The 24,703-nt window shown below is 27.9% G+C and overlaps 1 protein-coding gene across 3 annotated transcripts in view; it reads left to right on the top strand.

The window, feature by feature from the left end:
* The window catches only part of LOC123294097 (homeobox protein homothorax), a 530,011-nt gene that overhangs the window by 21,579 nt on the left and 483,729 nt on the right, over positions 1 to 24,703 (top strand). For all 3 annotated transcript variants that reach the window (XM_044875178.1, XM_044875177.1, XM_044875179.1), the window contains exon 3: positions 222 to 363. In XM_044875178.1, coding sequence (XP_044731113.1) covers positions 222 to 363 — 142 coding nt within the window. The remainder of the gene's footprint in view (positions 1 to 221; positions 364 to 24,703) is intronic.

Raw genomic sequence — 24,703 nt, 5'->3', positions numbered from 1 at the left:
GCATTTTTATTAATAACCCCTGCTACCCCAGGAGGATCGAAGTACAAAATTTTAGCCACAACTGGTTGAGTACTTGATAAGAGATTGTAATAAGACATCTCAATTTGCAATGAAACTTCAAACTCTCTGACTTGATAATTGAAACAAATAAATGCAGATTACTAACAAAAATGGCTAATTTTCCAAAATTTCTAATTGGTTTTTATTTTTCTATTTCACAGACATCCGCTGTTTCCATTACTTGCACTTATATTTGAAAAGTGTGAGTTAGCGACGTGTACACCTCGTGAACCGGGTGTAGCCGGTGGTGATGTATGTTCCTCAGAGTCATTCAACGAGGATATAGCAGTCTTCTCAAAACAGGTAAGATAATATACATAACAATAGTTACAAATCTAGTATAAAGACAATGGAAACAAGTAACCTTATTAACACGCTTCACTTCTAACTTCCATGAAAACATATAGCGAATCTTTTCTCTTTTAGTTTTTGCAATTTTACTCTAGTCATTATGGAAGTAAATTAGAAACAAAATTAATTAAATAATTTACAAGTCACTGAACTGAAATTATGACTATATATAAATATATAAAAAAATTACTAAATTGATTTTTTTTAAATTACGTTTATTAATATAGAAGAGTGTATTACGTTTTGTTGTATTTTTTTTAACATAATAGTAATTACTAAATTGTTAATTGATAAATTAGTAATTAAAATTGTATAAATTAAAAAAAAAAAAAACTATATATTTTTATATGCAATTGATTTTAATAGTTTTTGCAGACATGTGTTATGTGGGTTTTTTATATGATTTTTTTCCCATTAATTTTTATATTTTAACTAATTATTTTGTAACTATTTAGATGGGTGCAGAACAGAGCTGGCGCCATAGAACTAGTACATTCAATGCAAGTTTAAATGACATGTATTGCATATACTATTACAAAATCGTATGGATTTTATTTAGTTAATAAATTTACTACTTCTGATTTCAATTGCAAATTATTGGCCTAGCGTGTTTTTACAAGCGATAGATTTTTTGGCCGTGAGTATATTTGTCGTCAAACCTAGACATTGTAAGATTAAAAAGATTAAAAATAAGAGTTGTATCATGGAATTTTATATAGGAATAAGGAAGAAAAGGGTAGGACAGAAAAAAAACTTGCTAGAGTAGTATTATATAAGATAATTTACCATATACTCAAGACTTTCTGTTATAGGGAATGGCCTCTTTTGATTGAGAAAAAGAGAATACTAGAATTCCACTCGTGTAATTACAAAAGTGACAAGTAACACAGGTTTCTACCGAAAAATTAGAGAAAGCACAATTTTGACATACTCTGTTGTATCTATGCTTTAAATTCTACCCAAATTTCTGTTTTTTATATCAAAATTCGTATATTTTTAGAAATTTATAGCAATTTAACTCATAAAATTATCAATTTCTCACATAAATAAATAATTTTATGGTAAAATATAAAAATATTTACAGTAAATTACTTAATAAAAATTGAATAAATTAACGAGTGCAAACATTTAAAAAAAATAAAATAAGTGCAATTAAAAATCAGATCACATATTATTATTATAAACAAAACAAAGACGAAGCAAGCGACTCACTTCATACACTGACTGTGCTTCAAGTGTACAATAAATAATTATCTATATCTTCATTAAAGTTAATTTATATGTAACACCAAAGAGTGTTAAGAATATGTATAGATAAACAAAACTGCAGTATAAACAAATAAATAGAGAGTCCCATGAGATCATATACCACTAACGGCTATTTACATTATGTTATATGTTGTGGTCTAACTATAAAATTGTTTTCATCGAATTTAAAAAAAAAATTTAACTTTGAATTGTTGATTTGTTAGTCTATATATTTTTTATAATATCTATGGTTCGATAATTAAAACTTCTACAAATAGAAAACAATCAAGTTATATTCTCTAGAAATAGTAATTTTCAATCCTTTCTATTTCTACAAAATTTCACTTAAAATGGAAAATTATATTTTTTAAAGAATTCTGTAAGAAAAGTACCTACATAAGCTTACGTTACTGCATCTATAGCTTATGTTTTTCGTCAAGTTAAAAAAAAACCAAGACTTGTCAATACTAATCTTTTAAAAAGAAAAGTCTGGTGTAGTATATACTAGATTGTTTGGACATATAAGAAAGGATTTTTGGAAAATCATTAATGTTTTCTGCAAATCGTGAATGACACGCACTGATGGTTTCGACATTTATCTAAGAACTTTCAAACAAAATCATGATTACTCCATTAACTTATCGTTTATAATAATCGGACTTCTATGTGATATATATAACCTGTCTAATTTCGTAAAGCTCTCCTTCATCTCCTATTTTTTAGTTGTTCCGGGTACGGAGCCCTAAACTCACACTTGAAACATATCTAATTTTCAGCGCTACGATGCCACAGACCGACACACAAACAGGCACACATATAGCAGTCAAACTTAAAACACCCCTCTTTTGGTTCGGGGGTTAGTGAAAAAACAATGCTACCGTCTGAGGTACTATAAAAAATTTATTTGTATTCAAAAAGAATATCAACCCAACATACTTTAACACAACAAAACCTCACAAATGCTTTTTTGGGAATATTAGGTCTACAACTTATTGGAGGTACCTCTTCTATAGTTTTAGTTACTTTTGTTTTCGGACATCGTTCAATTCGGCACTCAACTTTTAAATATTTTTCAGTTATAAAATTTTTTTTAATCAATATCGTTTAAAATCATTCCATCTGTTTAATCAAACTGCCAGTAGTCAAAGATACTTTTAAAACACGAATCCAGTTACAAAACTAAAAATGGAAGTAAAAATCCAGAAACTGCATTGTTTTACTCTCGACAACTGCTGTTGTTATATACAACACAAACGTAAAACAACATTCGTTCGTTATTCGCGATGATGTTGTATTCTTCATTAACGTCTCTTAGTTTAAGCAAGAGCAAAAAAAACCAGACCAAAGAGACAGACATACACATACATACTCAACATACATATTTGTACGTATATTATAGAGAGTAACCTCTCTTTTGATGGGCATATACGACTGTAGTAGTATTCGAAAAGGAAAAAAAAACTACTTATATTCTCTTTCAACAAATTCAACAAATTCTTCGCTAGAACTCTTGGTGACGAATTCATAATTAAAAGCAGGCTATGGAATTAACACAGATAATTAAGACGTGTTTTATGTGATAATTATTTTTACTACGTTTGGTTTTTTTAATAAATAAAAAATAACTGTACAATCTTTTTTTTTTTAATTTTTATTTTTATAAATATAAAACTTGATATTTGCTTGAAATTGCATCAATGTCAGATTGTTGATCTAGCCAGATTTTTATTGAAATTATCTGGTTCTATATTTTTAAATAATATACGAAATCACCTCAATGGTTATCAATGACAGACAATTTTTCTTATACTAGATGATGGAATCTACTTTAGCTCAAAAACAAACGTTTAAAATTCGAATAATCTTAAGGGGTTAATTTTGTGAGTCAAACCAAACAACAAATTTTTATACGAAACACTGATTGTCTAGGTACTGGAATTTATAGTTCTGCTTTCTGTTTCATGTACAAATATTCAATTAACTGAGTTTCTATACTGTTTCAGGTCTCACAATGTACTCTCGCCGAATTTTAAATTAAATTCCTACCGAAATACGTTCATTTATATTTTATATACGAAAACATTCGATATGTAGAGTTTGCTCCTACCAAAGTGCAATCGAACAAGAGAGAGGGTAGATGAGTGCACAAACATATACATTATACTCTCTCTCTTCCTCGATGCCACTTTGGATTGTATAAATTTTATTCCGTATAACTAAAGTAATGAAATTGTAAAAGCAACTACTTAACACTCAAAGAGTTGACTCTGAATGTGATGCAAGTTTTTGGTTAGAGTCTCTAGGTTAGAGAAGCTGCATTAGAGACTCAACATTCATAATGACTTGTTGCCACACTTAGCGATAATTTATCCAGACTAAACTCGGAAACGGTATGGATGTATCCTTGATGGTGGAACAAGATAAATATAAAGAATATCACTTTCTACTTGCCCTTTACCCACACCCTGATTTGCGGAATTATTGCAAAAAAAGAAATATTTAGAGAAAAAACTTGAATTTGCCTGCCACCCAACAAGAATATAGAATCACAAACGACGTATAAAAAAATATATTTAAATTTTACCCGTTCCAATCTGAATAAAATATTATATTTTTTTGTTATGTGCGACGCGATCCATTCTTTCTACTCTGCGCAATATTTATAAATAAATCCAACTCAACTGAAGTTTATGAATAAATTGTGAATTTGAGTTTGAAGACTTAAGTAGGTAGAACGTAGTATTTTTATTATAGATTCACCAGGTCTTTGGAACGGTCATCCATCCTCTATATCATTGTGATTGAATTTTCAATATGTATTATTTTAACTTTCTGATAGTAAGCCGTTGCTTTCATCACGAAAATCAAAATTATAAAATATTACTTATCTTACTGTTTTAAAATATTTCTTAAAGAGTTTATAATGATAAAGTAACTTTCTTCTACATGCATGGCTTGTATACCTGCCTCCAAATTTTTGTCCCACGGTAGCCTCGGAAAAAATTACCCGATCTATTAGATTTTCCACTATTGTTGGGGCTCGATGAGTAATCGATTCAAGTTTTCAACAGCTAAATTTTGGAATTTATAGTTACCATAATAGCAATTGTACGCCTATCGTGTACATCGGCATCTGAATATTTGAGTGATTAATTAGAAATCAATTAAACGTTATAATTCCTGGAGTAATAAATCCAAATATTCAGTTAAAATATTCTATACTTCATGAATGGCTGCTTTTATCCGACCCAATCACTCAGTTATTGCTCAGTTAAAACCGGCACTCGATGTATCTTAAAGAAAAAATGTTAACTACTGATATCAAACGCTCAGTTTAGCTGAATCACGGAGCTAGTGACCAGAAGGCTGGCCCTCAAAGATCATATTCACTACATCTTGTATTATGTTGTTCTTATATATTTTTACCTATACAAACGTACAAAAGTTGTATAAGTTCCACAACTCTACAGACTACTCTAATACCTTAAAAACTAGTGTAGACAACAAATCTATAGGTGTATATTCTATATTCATCTCTTTTTAACATGTTTGATGGACTTGTGACGACAACAACTGTCTTTTGATGAACAACAACAACACAAACAACTCGTTGAACTGAATATTGTTGCCGTTTGCTGCCTTTTCTTTATGTGTGTATAGTGGAATGGATAAAAATATACTCTTAACAAATCTATAATATAATTCATTTACAATAAATTATTTGATACATTATATATATTAGTTCAAGTAGAGAAAATCAATTCATGGTACAAAAAAAAACTTCACACTCTATTGGAACAAATCTATTGACTATATGGAAGAACCATTTTGTTTTGTCGGTAAACGTCTATAAAGTCTGGAAATAATCTTTCAAAAAACTAGAGTACAATATTAAATTGTCTATAGATTTTAAAAGGTCTATCTATATTCAATATATATTGAAAACAATTTCGCTAAAATTACGAGAAAAAAAAATCAAAGTAAAGTAATCAATGCTTGAACAATTTTTGAAAGTATCGCACGATATTTGTTTTCTGGTTGGGAGTTAAAACCAAAAAAACTGCAACAGATATCAAAAACCGACACCTAGGTTACCAAGAAAACTAAAACTTTTTCAACTGATTCAGCTTGCCATGAATTTTGAAAAAATGCAAAGATCTTTTTATAACTGTCAATTTTATATTTTTTGTCAAACTTTATATTTTATCATTTAAAAAAGTTGAATTGTGAAAGTGACCAGAAGTTAAAGAAAACAGAGATAGTTTAAAATGAGTACAATGCAACTTTTATGTTATGTCATAATAATTATCCTAATCAAACGAACGTAATGTACTCACATATTGGGTTGACTACTAAATCAGAAGTATGTCTTTTTTAAACTAACACTACAATTATTTCATACAGTAAAAATTAAAACTGGCTATAAAATTAAATTATTTAAAGAATATTTTAAACAAGTATTTGACTTCTAAAATTAAGACCTTAAATTTTCAGAAAAATACCTTGTAAATAAAAAAAGTAAGCGCTAATTTATAATGAACCAAGGTAGGAAAGGAATATAGTGCCTACCGAGTGTTCCACGACACGTCTCGATCTTTTTTTTTAAATTTAAAAAGAGACAGCATTTACTCTTCCGAGCTCTTAAACATTTTTATTGTCTATAGATGGATAAATTTTCTTTAAACACAGCTAAGAACTGCTGTGATTAAAGCAGTCTTTAAAAGGTAAAAATTCATGAAATCGGTAAAAAATAGATCTAGTTTAATAGTTTAATAGTCTAGTTTAAGTTACATACTATCTCAATATTGCATATATCTCAGATTTCAGTCATTTGTTTCTGACTAAATTCATGCTGCTCAATTTTTATATAAGCAATAGATTAAGTATAGTATAAATAATTTTTCCAATCTAACATATACAGAAAGATAATGTGTGTGGTCTCTGTTAACTGTAAATATTTTTTGCAACAATTATTCCATATGACATAAAATATGATTTATTTAAAATAAACAATTTTTATGTATCAAGTTTTTGAAATGAAATGAATCGATTCGATTTCTTGTTTCACGTTGAGAAAGTCATTTTGAATTATTCATTTGATTTTGATTCAAAACGTTTGTTTGTATGTATGTATCAATGTATGTTTATGTATGTATTGTATGTATAAAAGTTTGGTTATGTTTAAAAAATATATATGTACAGGATGAATCATGAATCATTTAAGTCTACCATGATATATTCTACTTTCGTCGAAATGAATTGAATGTAGTGGTAATATAGTACTTTTTACTATAGTAATTTTTACTAGGAAGTCCGTAGGAAAATTTCGTTTGTTTTTTAAGTGCTATTCCGCTGCATTACGTAATAATAGTTATGCCCTGTATGTTCTTATGTATCAGTTTTATTTCAAACTTTATTGAACTGGATAACAAACTTATCTAAATAAACATATTCGATTTATATGGATTAACTGCGTTATTTTCGATGGAGAGGCTAAGATACCAGATATAAAATTTTTAATCACTGTTGCTATTCAGGTAGAAATATAGTATTTTGTTACGGACAAGCGCAGATTGTTATCTTGTATCAAACCATAATTCATACAAAGCTGATTGAGATACGTTGGTTTAGGAATAGATGGCATACGCTGATTACTTTACTTTATCAGTAATTCTGAAAGGCTGGGTATGCTTCTTTCACGCATTGCACAAGCTCTTCACAAACATATGACTGTGGCGGTGGCAAACGATCTCGCTATCCTTGGAATAGCACGAAAGGTTATTAGTACGCTTAACCAATCGAGTTATTAAGAATGGCTAAAGCCTATTGAACTATACGATACATAAGTTCCTGAAGAATTTCTCCAGATAATATATTTTATAACAATAATCATACCTTACAAAAGTGATTTAAATAACTTTAAAAATGAATTCATATCTTGTAGTATTAAATTTTTAGTTTTGATTCAAGCTATTCTATTCATGTAAATTTGGTTTTCATGGAGGATTTCTCTGACTCATCCTGTATATATAAAATACATAATATTATACTTAGGTAGGTTTGTACCTTTATAGATACTGAATAAATGTGGATTATAATATCCATTCTGTTACTGTTCTGTTTGAACCAATTTTTCAGCTGCCATGTACTACATATGTAACTAGAAACAAAAAAATTTTAATGTAATCACTTCTACTTCCATTATTTTATGTAAAAATTGTATATACATTTAGAAAAAAACTGAAACGGTTATTTTTTTCTAAACAAATCCTTAATATGATTAAAACCTACACCTGATTAAGGCTAGGTAATAAATAATTAATTACACATATCGTAAACAGATTTAACATTTATCGGGGTTTTAATTGTTTATTCATTTCAAGTGCATGGATTTCGAAAAAAAAATATAAAAACGATAAATTCATTTAAGGTCCGTAGACAGTTATATACAGACCATTTTTATATCACATGATAAATGTTTTTTTTTTCTTTCGATACGAAATTGATTATCAAACTAAATTTTAATCCCGGTTTTTAGATGATAAGAAAACGTAACACGATTTCAGTGTATGATTTTATTTGTATTGAGTGATTCAAAAATTTAAGAAATAACCTGAAAATATTTTACACATGTCTTATTTATACTATTAAAAATTGTTTTCCACTTAATATACACTTAATATATTAAATTGAGTATTTTTTTTTTTTGTTTAAAATAAAACCATTTTTTCCTAATTTAACGCTCAATGAGGTTTAGTCCTATAAAGGTTGAGGCAAATCCTTTTTATTGGGTTCCATCAAATTGCATACACCAAAAATTAATCAATTCGTGTTGGGTTAAAGTATTGTAAAACAGAATCATAAAAGCTGTGTTAAATAAAAGCACAATTTTTACGTTAAAAACAATCTTGAGACAAAAATTGATATATAAACTCCAAGTGTAATTAAATACATAAAACTGATCGTATCTGAAATACTCTGATTTATAGACACTGTGTTATTTATCACCCCGTAAAATTTATGTAGGTGATATTTATGCAAAAGATTTTATCAATTGATATTATTAAAATTTGATAAATAAATCATTACAATTCAAAAAAAAAATCAAATTCAATATTACCATAATTTACAATTTCATTAAATTAAAATGTTAGTTTCAATAATTTTAAAAATTATTTCGATACTTTAACAAGTTTCAATACTTTTGTACAAGTACAAATTATGAAAGTGATCCAATAATAAACCAAAATCTATTTTGCATGAAAGATGGTCGTTATTTTGTGAAACACGTCATAAAATATTACCATATAACAATTTTATTCCCATAATTCACATTGGAAAATGGATAATAATCAGTTTAAAAAATATATATTTATAAATTCCAAACATGCATTTTATGTTTTGCAAAAATATTATAATTTTTACCATTTAAATAAAATTAATGGTAGTATTATTATTTCTCTTTTATTAACTAATTAAAATTCATATATAACCATCTCTGTGTCTTTTGTGTTGTACCCCGTATTGTGTATGATATACAGTTTGGTCTAAAAGTCATCGTACTATAATTTATTTAACTAACCTACAATAAATCGATTTCCTTTTTTTCATTACAGATTTAGTTATGTGTTATGCTTGGAAAATAATTGGAAACAAAATTAATTTACTTTAAAAAATTTTAAAACTTATTTCTAGTTTTAGACAGAAACTCATTTCTCGTAATATTATATTAGAAAAACCCGTCTGATGCTTAAGTGTATCCCGGGATTTCAAAATTGAATTAGTCAACTATATTAAATTTTTTAAACTGAAAATAATTATACTTGCATTGCCTAAATAGTAAATATTATTATAGTCTTTCAATCAATTGATAATCTACTAGAGTGATACCAATCCGCTTCGCTTGGTTTAAAAGTAAAGATTGATAAAGATTGCTCTCGCTTTTCCCCTTTTTATAACACTCGAAATAATGGTAAGGATTGTTTTACACAGGTAAAATATATGTATGGTTTTCTATTTTTGTAAATGTATAATAGTAATTATTCATTGAGTATATCAGAGAAGATGGCCTTGAAATATTGACTATTTTTACAGAAATCTGTAATTTATGGTAATGTCAAATTGTCAAATTAAATTAAATTTTTTTATTTTTTTTATATCTTTATAAATTATAGTTCATGTGTTATTCCGATATATCAGCTATATTGCTGTTCCGTTTCATTAAAAACTATTAGCTAGTTTAAGCGTGAAACCGTAACAAACAAACAAACATGCTCACTTTCGCATTTGTAATATATAGAGATGTGCCAAAAGTAAACTAATTGTGAGTTACAATAATATTCCCACAATAAGTTTACAAAAATAAATGAAATTGATTTGATGTAAACAATAAAACCATTAAATTAATTATGTTGATGTGATTACTTTTGGGCCACTCTGTATACAGGTATTTCATTTGAACACATTTTAAATGCCAATATATTTATTTCATTTTAAACGAACCATTTTAAATAGATTTTGTGTGTTCTGTGGCAGTAGAAGGTTTTTTTTTTAAAATTATGTTTTGTGTGCGAGTGTATGTGTAGAGGTACCTTTAAAAACTTCTCTATACAATATTTTGATGGGATAAAATCCAGGTAGATAACACATTTTTGTTGAAGCCCTTGATGCTGCTTCTGCTATAGTAGTAAATACAATGAAATGCATTTTATAAAACACATTGCTGTTAGTACGAGGTGATTTTACAACTTTAAATAACATTTACTTCATCTGGAATTTACCGGGGTACTTCTTCGAGCAAGATTTCCATTGTCCGAACAATTTCAATTTTCAATGTATGAAACGTTCTGTCCGTGAATGATGTTTACATCGGAATTTCTTCTTATTTGAATATCGTATCATTTAAATTTTTGATTTAATTTTCATATATTTTAAGCTTTCTGCGTTGTTAAAAATTTTCTGGGCTCTCTGAAAGAGAAATCTTTCTCTGTGGATATTTGTCGTAGAAAAAAAAACTTTTTAGACACGATTTTGAACACAGACTCTAAAACTTCTAGTTTTCCATGTTTGTAATCCATCTCTTTATTTTCAGATAAAAACAAGTGTTCTCATTAACTGATGTACAGTTTTTTACCAAACTTAGCTAACAATTATTTCAGTAACGCTAGCCTTCAACTAAAGAATCCGTCTGATAATCGCCTCCCTCCCCTTTTGGTTCATGCATTGTGGACTACAAAAACACTTGAATACTTCAAACTCATAATATGTCCATTTTTGGCGAAGATTCGATTGAAATTTTAAAAATATTCTATATTTTCATTTCCCAGCTCATGTTCGTGAATTTTGGATTTCCTTCCAGAAAAACGAGATGATTACAAGAGAAGTTGACCACTGGCTAGAAGGCTTATTAAAAGAAGTAAATGAGCATTAATTCCACAGGTATTTGATTGCTTCAAAAAACTTGTGAACACTTTTAAATCACTCTGTACCTACAACACAGTCAACGTAATATCCTATTTAGACAAGGTGGCTTTAAAAATTGGTTTTTTGAAAAAAATAAAATAAAATGAACAGTCTGAAATTATTGTAAGTAGGTTCTTTTTTTGTTTTGTTTGTAGAAATTTTTTTAAATAAATCTTTTAGAAGGGCAATGAAATACAAAAAAAAAAATTCTTAAATTTAAAAGAGAAGAATCAATTCCGTTTGCATTTTGTGAAAGATGCGAACGAGGTTTAAGAATATTGTATTATACAAACGGTTCCTGTTGTGTGTGTATGTATGCTTAAAATATATTTTTGGATTTTTATATAGACACATCATGTGTCTTCCTTTTTTTTTGAATAGATTTATTTCATATAATGGATCGGTTTTTTTAGGTCCAAAAATTTTAATAAGATTTAAATTCTATTATTGTATAAATAAATATTTAGGTCTGACGTTATTCAGAATTACCTGACTTGTTGTTTGTGTTTGGCTAAATTTTAAATTTATCTGCTTGGAGATACAAAACACGATGTAAATATAAAGTCACTCTTAAAAGAGGCTCTAAGTTTGTGAAACATTTATATATGGAATCTTACAAACGTAATCAGGATTGATATCTTCTAAATGGGTCGCACATTTCTAGAGACGGAAAAAGAATTAAGTAAAAATATTTTTTCTTGAAGCTTCAGATTCGGGGGTTAAAAAATATAATCAAGCCTTTTAACCAAAAATTATTAACTATTAGGGTAGTTAATCGATAAAAAAATAATTGTATATTTATGACAATCAAAGCAAAATATTAAAATAAAAGAAAAACTAAAATAAAAAATCATGATAAATTTAATTTACAACAGTAATTTTATTTTGTTAATAATAAAAAATTAATTAAAATGTTTATTAAAATTAAATTATTATGATTTTGTTACTTTTGTATTACTATTATTATTACTGCAGTGGTAGTTAGTTAATAATAAATGTAATCTTGACAAATATTGTGGATGTGTGTGTATTCATTAGTGATGGGACGACTATTCGCACATTTTTTAACATTCGCAAAAAAACAATGCGAATGTTTTTGACAAAAACTCATCATCATTTTGTATCATAAATTGCAAAATAACCCCAAACTTCACTAATATGTCCTCATATTTTAAGACCCCCTTTTAATAACTGTTAAATTTGAATGTTGGACAAATGCAATTATTGTAATCTAACTTCAAATTAAAAAAACTGATTTTTGCTTTTCATGGACTTATATGGTTTGATTTTAATAGACTTATACGACGGACTATTTTACGCTAATGCAGAATTATATTTACTAGCTCGACCTGTGCAAGATTTCACTCCCGTGGCTACCATAACCCATGGCTACCCTGTACTCGTGACTGAAAAACAACAATTAAACTAATTTCGTAGAAAAGTGGTGGAAATAATCAAAAGTTTTAAATTAATATTAGGAGAACATTGAGGGAACACAGTTGCTTATTCACTTCTTAATGATGTCTTCAGTATTAGGAAAATAATCGTTACATTCGCATCATGTTTGCCTGATACATTTATTATTTAACTCATTTAAATATAGATAGATTATAATTTTTCGTTAAAATTAATTATTGTTTGTCTAGTCTGTTTTTTACCTAAGCGGTACAATTTTAGTCCGTGAGTATATTGTTCGCCAGAAGCCAACATGATAAGCTTGAAAATGAGGGGTGAATCATGGAGTTTGATAAAGAAAAAAATAAAGAAGACAGAAAAAATCATGCTGGAGACAGACATAATATGTACCTAAGGATTAATTAGATTTTGTGAGCGTACAAAATTCAACATTCGTTCCATCACTACTGTATTCATATACATAACATCATATTCGAAATATATTTATAGTAAATATTATAGAGATATTTTGTATCATAAATGTCAAAAACAATCATAATAATGTCAAATGATGAATAATGATGCGTCATAAAATCAAATTAGAAAAAAAAATCATACTATACAACAACAATAACAACAAAAAGAGTTGTATTGTTTATTATGCATTATTTGCATAGAATTCAGTTTTGTATTAATTATTATTATTATTTATTTTATTTTTTTGCATGCTTTTTTTCTATTTTCGTGTTATGTTTGAATTCACAATTTTTCCATCCTGTCGAGTAATGTGAGTAGAAAATAATTAAGACTCCATATTATTTTTTTATTTCTAATCATCATCAACAAATAAAGCATCAATTTCATCTAAATAGTGCTGTGCCTACTTTATAAAATCAACACAACTTCTCAAAAAAGCAAAGATAATCATTATTCTGTTTTTTTTTTTATAACGAAACTAAACTTTATACATTTATTTCAAAATGTTTGTGTATTTTATTAGTCAAAGTCTCTTCCTACATTATACTTTTAATAACTTTTGTTATATTAACACATTATTCCATTTAACATATGAAAGTGAGACTGTAAACTTCAATGGAAAACGCACATTACTACTTATTTTTATTTTAACAAATAGAAAGAAATGTAAAAATTAAACAGAAGCCGAGACTCGAACTCGGGAACTTTAGATATCCGCACCATTCTGTTGATTTATTGGAATTTTCTGAAAAAAAGTAGATCTGAATAAAATATATCAAAATCTATAGTACGAAAATACGCAACTTTCTTGATCTTAGAAGTTTATTATGTCGATTTCAAGAAAAAAATTGATTTATACAGGATTTTTTAACAATATTATAACCATAAGATCATAGAATAAAATAAAGCATTTGATTGGTTAAGAAATTCTTAGGTCAATGCATATTAGCCTAAGAAACTAACTTCTTTAAGTTGAGTTTCAAGAATAAGAAAAAATCTTAAAAGTTTATTTATTAGAAATAATTAATTTCTAATTAAATAAGCGTAAAAGCTGACGTAACTCTTAATTATATATTCTTCTATAAAATAACCACATCACACAAATCTCTGTTAAATGTCTTTAATAATATTATTAATTTCGAATAAATTAATAACAAGTATTTATAATTAAATTAATTTAATATACTTTATATTAATGCTAGTTATTTTATTTATTTATTTTTTTTAAAATTAATTAAATAAGTTATTTTACCTAGAAAGTGATTTGTTTTTTCTAAATAATTTACAATATGCATGATAAATAAATTTTTAAAAAATAAATGAAATCTATAAATTATTTTAATTAGTATTAATATGCAAAGAAATTAAATAGAATGCGGATAACATTTTTAGTTGTGATATGAATAATTGACAATTTTGAAAAAATTATAAAAACAAGTAGTGATAAAGAGGGCTTTTAGATGTCAAATCAACAGCTTTCTGATAAAGCCAATAGGTTGGTATTCCATTTTTTTTTGAAAAAGTACTTCAAAATGTTGATTTTGCTAATAAGAAACCACTAAAAACTTATTTCGAAAAAATACCCACGCTCTCTTGCCAAAAACTTAAATTAAATTTTAAACCTTTTTTAAACTGTCGAAAACGCGGGCATCCAATTTGATGACGTAATATGGGTATACGAAATAACACAAATAAGTTTGACAGATATATTCATAGACATTTGATTATAATAAATATAAATATTTATTTCTATGTATACATTATACCCAGCTGTCTACACTGAACTAATTGCATACATATCGAACATTATTGTACATATCTAAAGTTATCATTTTATTGTCTTATTAATTTAAAAAAAATCCAAATGTAATTCTTGCAGGAAAAATAAAATAATCATAAGTAAAAATTTTCAGCAACTTTTAACTGAATACAAATTCGATTTTCCCATTCAAGCAACCTTTTTCCACACCTCGGATTTCTGATGAAAAATGAAATGATGAAAAATTTTAAAATTCATGGCACTAGTTGCTCGAGTTTTTGGTAATACTGCCATAAATATAGCATACGTATCACTGCAAGAAAAATATTACAAAACAAGTATACTACCTCCAAATGTAAACATATAATAAATTTGTGAATTCCTAAATCGAGCAGAAATCAATAACTTTCTATCTAAACATTAATAAAAGAAATAATTATGTTTTAAAACAACGATCATATAGTACATATAAAAACAAAACAAAAAAATTTATTTACACTTCTCAAAGTTCAATAACTTTGTTATAAAAGTTATAACCTTTTTTATAACAACACTGACAAGACTAATGTGTTGCGATTTCTTATTTAACACAAAAATACTGAAAAATCAATAATTTTTGAAAAAAAGATACAAAAGTTTATTCACCTACTTGATGATGTATATATACAGGGTGTTTATTTTAAAAGATGGAATTTTTAATTTTTGTTTTTGGTGTTTAGTTTTAATTGTTCAAGGTTATCGCAGATTTAATTAAGAGTTTTGTTTAATAGCATTTAAGTAAATTAATATGTTTTTAAAGCCTATAATTATTTTGTTGGATTGGTAATAGGGAAATAAATCAACTACAATCAACAACTCTACAACATTTCAAAGTTCATTAAATTGATTTATTCATAATAAAATTATCAATATTCATATGAAAGTATTTAATAAAAAAATTTTTTATGTTTAATAATTGATTATTATTAGTCCATTGATTCTTTGAGATGCATTTTCAAAATACATTAAATGTAATGATATGAAAACTTTTTAACTGAATGTTTCGATGAAAAATAATAGTAAAAATCATTTCAATTCTCATGTAGTGGCTCATTAAAACAAAAATTAACTCAAATAATTGTGATTTAATGGAATAAAACATGCATGAATTGAAGATGCACTTTGACCAGACGCTTATAAAGGCTAATACTACGAACGCATATACAAAACTTTCAACATTTCCTCATTGTTTGCTTCATATTTTCCAATAAAAATTTCATATAATTCTTAAAGGCAAATTTTGCACACAGCTTTGTTTCTAGATAATACAAGAGTAAAGTATTCTTAAGGTAGTGCGAGCGCCAAGGCAATTTTAGACTTAGGGTTGAAAGTATTTGTACCTTATTTTCAACTTTGACGAAGAATTGTATTATAACTTCATGAATGTAGACGAAAAATAAGAATTAAATTCTTCGATGTCTGACTTGGTTTTCGAAATATCGAAAGATTAATAATTAAAATCGAAAAGTTTTATTTCTACTTTTTATCTTACGTAAAATAATTCACCATCAAAATTGAAAAAAATATATTTAATTTAAATAGTTTTTTTTTTAAGTTTCTACCTTTAGTTTTAGAGAAATCTATGATAACATATCAATCTACCGTTTTCCCATAAAATCAATGTTAAATATGCCTACTTTTGAAGTTATTCATTTATTTAAAAAATCGGGGAACTCCCGATTAAACCGACTAAAATTTACAGAATTGATTTAGACTTAGTCCAACTTTATATAAAAAAATCAAGCCTTTTATCCAAAATTGCCCTGGCGCTCGTACATTCTTAACATGACTAAATAATGGAATTCGAAAATTTTGGTGGAAGCGGTGGGAAAAAGAATGTAAATTGTGTAAGCGATTGTAAAATGTGATTTTTCTTTTCTTTAAAAACTCGACATTTCTAATATTTAATAAATGAAACAAGCAACCTAAAATCCTGTATATGTTTAATATATATGTATGGATACAGAATCTCCTCTCAAGAACATGATTAAACGTTTACAAAATGACTTTAAATTATTATATTTAAAAAAAAGGAAAGAGCATAGCCAAACACACACAAAATGTCTTTTGGGCATATTTAAGTAGTACAAAAAAAAGTGCAAAAAAACTGTGTTGTGTTAATTTCATCTATTTTTAAAATTTATACATTTAGCAAAAATGCATCTTGTTTATACACACACTCCCTAAAAGTTCATTGTACAACAAACACTCTTCACATTCATGCTCCACACATGAACATATTATGAAGACTTTTATAATATTTTAGCGGAAAAAAATATTCAATGGTAGCAGTATAGAATTTTAAATGTTTTTTTTAAACTACTTTACCGTGTTCTATGTACATAAAAGGTTAGTTTCTTTTTTATGAATTTTTAAATTCATATCTTATTCGAGTTTGTGTTTTGAATTATGTAAGATGACTTCGAATTTTAAAGAAAACAGTGATTTTTTTGACATAAATGAAATACAGTCTGTGTTTTTTAATTGTAATGCAATGATTTCTGCTCCCGTCCATATTAAAACATGTGTCCAAAATATGAATTTTAAAGTAGATTTACACTTAACACAACTACTGTCCCGACTACTCCCAATCTGTTTGAGAGCTACGATGTCAGAAGACAATCGAATATAATAATATTCATCTTATTATTTATTATTTATTTATTTATTTGATATGCCCTATTGGGCTAATCAATCCATACATAAATACATAAGCTCTGATAAAACAATAAAAAAGTATATTTACATCACAAAAAACAAAACTTCAAATTCTTGAAACAATTAATTAATAAATACTACTATAAATATCGAAACAATGGATTTCGGAATTATATTAAACTAAATGAAATGAAACGTTGGGGAAAGAGTGTCAAGTTATTTTCCCCGTTTTATTAATCATAAATTATTTTCCCCGTTAATCTTGCTGCTCTGTTGTTCAGTATTTCTTTCAAAAAGTTGCCCACTTTCAAGACAGTTTCTTCATCTCTAACATTCAAAACACTTTCTAAGCACGATAACCCACCTCTCATCAAATCAAGTCTTTTACCCTCATTGACTCCTGGACAGTCAAAGATTAGATGGTAGCCCGATTCACCTCCACCACATAGTGGACATATTCTTTGATTATTTAATTTATTTTTGTTTTCCCACATGTATCGTCCCAATCGGAAGTTAGCCAGAACTCTCCTCGTGCTCTTCTGCGCTACTGCTAGGTAAGGTGCCCCGTATACAAAGTGGCCAATTTTATTGAAAATGTCCAAAGACGGCATATCTTTTATATTTTCAAACATGTTTTTTCTGTGCCACACATGTAAGAGTTCTTTTATATAATTTTTTTTACTATTATATGATTTATTCGTATCTATTAATTCATCAATATCAAGTCCGAACTCTTGAACAATTTCTAAGATTCTGTCTTTAAATCCATGATCGAAACAATCCTGTTGAAGCTTTCTTTCATTTTCTCCCATCTTAACTCTGCAAAAGTATGTCAAACAGTGCTGCACTATATACGCGTCTATGGGCACTTCTCCTAACTCTATCAGTGCTGCATCGCTAGAAGCTGCTTTAGCCACACCCAATACTTCTTTCCACATGCTGCACACAAAAGACTTTACATTTTTATCTATTTTTTCCATTCCCCATATTTGTGCACCATATGTCAAGATTGGCATAACTAAAGCTTTGATCATTTTTTTAATAACTTCAACAGGAAAATTTGGATGCTTACATAGGCTTAGTCGAATGTTCGCCCAAACACCTTTCGCCTTTCGAATCATATTCTCTTGGTGCATTTTCCAGCTACCATTATGAGTAATGTAAACTCCCAGGTATTTGAAGTCTTTAACGCATTCAATCTCTTTTCCACCCATGCTCCATGTTTCATTTTTATGCTTTTTGCATCCATTACTCACGATAAGCATTTTTGTTTTCTCCACATTAACAGTTAGTTCCCATTTATTGCAGTAGTTTTCCATTCCTTTTAGCGCATTTCGCATTCCCCCAATTGAGTTTGAGATCAACACTATGTCGTCCGCATACATTAAAATTCTAATTTCTTGACTTCCAACGCAAGGACTAATAGTGTTATACTCAGTCATATGTTCTGGTAGATCATTTATAAATAATATAAACAATAGTGCAGATAATTGACAGCCTTGCCTTAAACCTCGGTTTGTTTTAAATGTTTCTGACACTAATGTTGAGCTGTATCCAATGCAACATGTTGATCCAGCGTATATTGACTTCAAAATGTCAATCATATTCTTTGGCATTCTGAAAGTACTTTATTTATGCCAAAGTTTATTTCTGTCTACCAGGTCGAATGCTTTACAGAGGTCAATGAAACAGCAGTACATCTTATTGCGTTTCCTATATAAGTTTCTTTGTATCAGGTATTTTAAAATTAAAATATTGTCCACTACCTCATAGTTTGGCCGAAAACCGGATTGACAGCAAGTTATAATTTTGTTTTCAGTGGCCCATTCTTGTATTCTTACGGATAGGATTTTAGTATATACTTTACTTATGCTTGGTAGTAAAGTAATCCCTCTATAGCTTTCTATATTATTCACACTACCTTTGCCCTTGTATATATTACGCACTAACCCCACCGACCAAGCTGCAGGAAATTTCTTGCTTGATTGCAGTTTCTGATAAAGCTCCGTTATCGTTTTTACCCAGATTTCCCTTTTACTCGCACACACAATAAAATCGTTCAATATTCCGTCAATACCAGGTGATTTTCTCAATTTTAAACCTTGTATTGCACTTAAAACTTCGTCCACCTGTATTTGAATGCTTATATTATCCTCTGGTACATTCTCAATTTGTTCTTCAATAGATTCATCAATAGAATCTTCTCTGTCACTTTCGTAAAGTCTCTTGTAGTGATTAACCCAATCGTGTACATCTGTTTCTCTGGAAAACTCTTTAGTTTTTTCTTCTCGCATCAGAGACCACAACTTCTTGTTATCGCCTTGCTCCAAAGCAGATTTAATGTCATCAATATGCTTTTCTTCGCTAATGCACTTTTTAAACTTACACGTCTCCCTGTATTTTCCACGAGTATTGATATACGCATGTATAGTGTGATAATTTCTATTCCGCCGCATTTGTCTCAGACTATTTCTCATTTCTTTTTTAAGTTCTATGCACTCTTTATCAAACCATTTTGCTTTTTTAATTTTATTGTCATTACTAGATGATTTCACTTCCATATCACCAGCAACATGTGAAAACCATTTCTCAAGCAAGTCTACTGCTAAGTCTGTATTATTATTCTTTACACATTCATTAATGCCTATCATATACAGCTCTGTTTCGACTGACTCAAGAAGACTTTCCATCTTCTGCAGTCCTTGTTCTGTACACCTGAATCTTCTTCTCTCTTCACTTCTTTCTTCTATGTCTTTTTGAGTATTCGAGGATATAGTTACTTCAAGTGGAAAGTGATCTGATTCTGTTGCCTCACTAACTCTCATGTCAATCCCATCCTGATACAATGCGTCAGAAACTATAACATAGTCAACGACACTACAACCATTTTTATTTACAAATGTCCATTCGCCTTTTTTATCGCTTTTAGTTCTTCCATTAATAATATACATATGAGTATTTACACACATACTTAATAACATTCTTCCATAACTATTTATAACCTGATCCTTACTTAACCGTTCCAAATTTATGGTATTTATGTTGGTGTAATACGTTAGTTCGTCTGCTTCTTCAGTTAATATTTCTTGTGCATTACCTACTCTGGCATTAAAATCACCACCTAGAACCATTTCTGCGTGTGGATATTTGTCTTTTATTTGCCAAATTTCATCTTCTAATTGACTGAAAAACTTTTTATTTGTATAATTTGAGCTTTGAGGATGCTGATATATTGCCCCTATCAAGATGTGTTTACCATTGTTTTTTAATGAAATCCAAATTACTTCTTCCAATTCGTTATCTATTTGCTTTATAGTATTTGCGATCTCTGACCTATAATAAATACTTAAACCACCTGGATACCTGCCCCTATCAGTGGCTCTACACCTACTCTTACTCAAGCATTCAAAACCATATACCGTGTATGTTTTATTGTTTGGCACCCACGTTTCAACTAGTATAAAAATATCAAAGGATTGTAAATACTGAACCACTTCTAAGCTATTAGACTTGACACCCCATCCCCCAATGTTCCAGAAAACTAATTTCAGAGATTTATTCGCACTTATTGAGTTAAGTTTTTTTGTTTTCGAAGTTCAACCTCACTTTCTGCTTTATCGAATGCAAATTGTGATAAAAACTCCCTTGGTTTCTTCATTTCAGGTCGAATTTTTTTTTCATAATCACCTTCTTCTGAAGATTCAAGCATCAGCCGTTTATTAGAATTCCTATCGCTTTTCCTTGATAAACGTTTCTCTTTTTCTTTAAGCCTTAACTCCAATGGCAAGTCATCATTAATATAAATATTAGTGCCTCTTAGTTTGGTTTTGTTTTCCATCATTAACTTCTTCTTACTTACGTCTTTCAAACAAACTTTGATTGGTTTGTTTCTTGTAGTACTTCTACCAAGTGTAAATATTTCTTCTACGTCTGACTTCTCGATTTGGATTGATAATTTAGAATTAATACTGTCTATAACATATTGTGTTAGATCTGGATGTTCTTCAACTTTTTCCATTCCGTGAATAATAATATTTCTTTTATTCATTTCCTTTTGCAAATGTAAGATAGTATTATCTCTTTGTTTTAGCTTTTCTTCCAATTTTAAATTTTTCTCCTTTATCTCCTTCATTTCTGATTTCAGTTCACGCAACTCTTTAGTAATATTACATTCGGAGCGTTCAATTCTTTCTAAGATTGCGTTCAGTGTTTCTTGCATTCGTTCCATCTTATACACTAGTAAAATTACTGTTCAGATTTATTTTTCTAGTTTCTGTTACGGTTTTATTCACAAAATAGTTTATACAACAATTACCGTTGTTACGGGTCTATCACTATTAACCACTTTTAAAATTGGAACAATGATCACAAATTATAACAAAGCTACTTAAGGTTTTTTAATTTTTACTCGACAGTTCAAAATACTGTACTATTTGACGTATTATTTTTAAAATAAAATAAAAAGTATATAGTATCCTAGATGCCAGATACTGGAATCGAACGCTTGGAACTATATAACGCAAATTACAAAGCGAACGCGTTAACCACTGTGCTGCATCATCTTATAATATGATGCAGAAACTATTTAAGATATCAAGATGCCAATTATGAAACTTTTAATTTCAGTTCAAACTTAGTTTATAAAATCTATGCTATACAAATATAACATGTTAGCATGAATCATTCACGTTACCTCCGCATGTAATAGCTCGAATAGCTGATAAAAAAAATGACATAAAAACAAGCCGCCGAACTCTTGAAAAATTACTGTCAGTACCTGGCTAGCTTCCTAAATTCTTCAAGGCTTCAAAATAACCTAGCCGGAAATATGTTTGTATATTTTTCTAAACCAAAAATCATTCTTCTTCTTATGGCACACCACCTATCAAAACGCACATACAATGTTGCCAGATCTCATGCTTTTCCAATCAATGTTATCTTTTTTTACTAATTTTACCGCTATACTTCTTTTTCTTCCGGCTATCTAAATCTTGTGAATTCACCAAATAATTCGTGTTTATTTATTTATTATTCATTTCATTTATATAATTAAAAATTTACAATTTTTAATACTAATTTTTTGGTTTCTATCGGATCCTAGAGTTTTATAAATGGTATGCTGTGGCAATCCTGTATATAGAGGTATAAGTATTTTTTATTATTACAATAAACACATGTTTTAAAACACCATAATAATAAATAAATAAAATTGGAAATAAAATTTAAAAAAAAAATTGAAACTATTTAAAATAGTTAAAAATTTATGATGTTTTAAGTATGATTGGTAAAGACAACATTTAATCATATATTTTACAATACGTCAATTAAACAATAAACTGATTTAAACATTTTAATTTTAGCCTTTTAAAGGGTAATAAATAACTTCTACTATTATTAATAATATAACTTTTTGACTTCAAGTTTAAGTATACGTACACAGTAAGCTTAAATTTATTTCCTTTTTATGTCCTTATTGGTATGAAGAAGGATAAAATAGTAAAAAGAATATTTTTATAGAAAGAAATTGTAATTTTTTTAATCAAAAAATAAAAATAAAAAGTGAAGTCAAAAATGTAAATGATAAAATATATAGAAGTTTGTGTGAAGCTCTCCTGCTGTGGTATTTGACATTAATCCGGATTATAACGATCTTTTAAGCATATTTATTTTTAAAAGAATATTTAAGAGGTAAAAAAAACATACAAATCGAATTCTACAGAAAAACGGCATTTAGTTGTTTTTATTTCGTTTTTTCGAAGATTAAAAATTCTGCTTTTAGATAAATATATAAATACAAGTTGATTGAATCATTATTGTAATTATTGCAAAATTTATATTTTAGTATGTAATACAGGTTGCTCGAAAACGAGCATGCACGATCGAAAAAGCAAGCAGTCAACTTGGCAATCATAATGAAGTTTAAATTCAATAAATAGCGGTGGTCCATGAAATTACGGAATCATAAAAAGAGATACGTTCTTAGACATCGGTTGCTATGTGGCAAAAAGATTTTGCCAATATTGAGTATTCAGAGAACTACCCAGGTTTCCTATAATCGATTGTAAATCAATAGATCTACGTTTCTAAAAATTTATTACAATCGACTCGCTAAAAATAAAAAAATAAAAAATTCTAATAGATTGCGTAAACGATTTTAATTTGAATTGAAAAATCATTTTAAAAAATTCAAATATATGCGTTTTAGTAAATGTAAAATATAAAAAAAATTTATAACCTATTAAAAAATTTTTATAGTTAAAACATTTAATTTCAATTCTTAATAGTTGTGTAGACATTTTGTCAAAATCAAATTAAAAAATTTATGTAAAACCATTAAAATTCAGTTTAATGATTTTTTATTTTCTTTTTCATTTTATTTATTTTTTAATGTTATTTTTATTTTAAAGTATCGATAAGAAAACACACTCACAAACAAATGTTAAATATTGCGAATTAATCGATACATAATTAATCTTAAGATTTAATTATAGTTCTAACTTATAAACCGTTTTAATGAGTAAAAGGTATAAAAAGGTCATTTTAGATCGAACCTTTTTTATTCTTCGAAAATCTTCCGGAGTTCTTTTTCTAGAATACAAGCATAAAAGTGATGAACATTCATTAAGAAAGATTTTCGAAATAATAGTACAAAAGTTTAAATGTAAAAAATGTTCCTTATATAAAACTAAACAACTTTTGCTTGAAACATTTTTTCCTAAACATCACTGTTTACCCACAAGAGCGCAAATTAGGCAAAAATTATATAATATGTATTATATGTATATGTAATATCAGTTAAGTGGCTATGAAAGAGTGGCTATCTTTCCTTACTTACATGACGTAAAAAAACAAATGATTAAATAGACAACACTGCCTATACATGGTATTTCAAAAATTAACTTAGTCAATTGTTTTTTTTTTGTGTATATCTTCTTAATTTTATATGCTCGTAAATTAAGATTCATCTAACTGTAAAAACGCTCTGAAAATACGGTCCGTTGAATAAAAATTATACGGCTCTTAAAATTTTTGTTGGGGAAAAAGTTGTTAAACCTGATCTTTAGAACTCTTTTTTCTCAAATTTCCATCCATTTTGAAATGACAGTCAAAGATTACGTCCAGCCCTTGACCAATACTATGCATAAATCATTTTAAATCCTTCACCCCAAATAGATTTAATTAAAATTTTTAGTTTTAATCTAAGGTTTAGGTATATTTAAAAAAAATAAATATTAAAACCACAAAATATTAACT

This window comes from Chrysoperla carnea, chromosome 2, assembly GCF_905475395.1.
Source record: "Chrysoperla carnea chromosome 2, inChrCarn1.1, whole genome shotgun sequence".
NCBI classification, from domain to species: domain Eukaryota; kingdom Metazoa; phylum Arthropoda; class Insecta; order Neuroptera; family Chrysopidae; genus Chrysoperla; species Chrysoperla carnea.
This window is presented reverse-complemented; position numbering and strand designations above follow the sequence as displayed.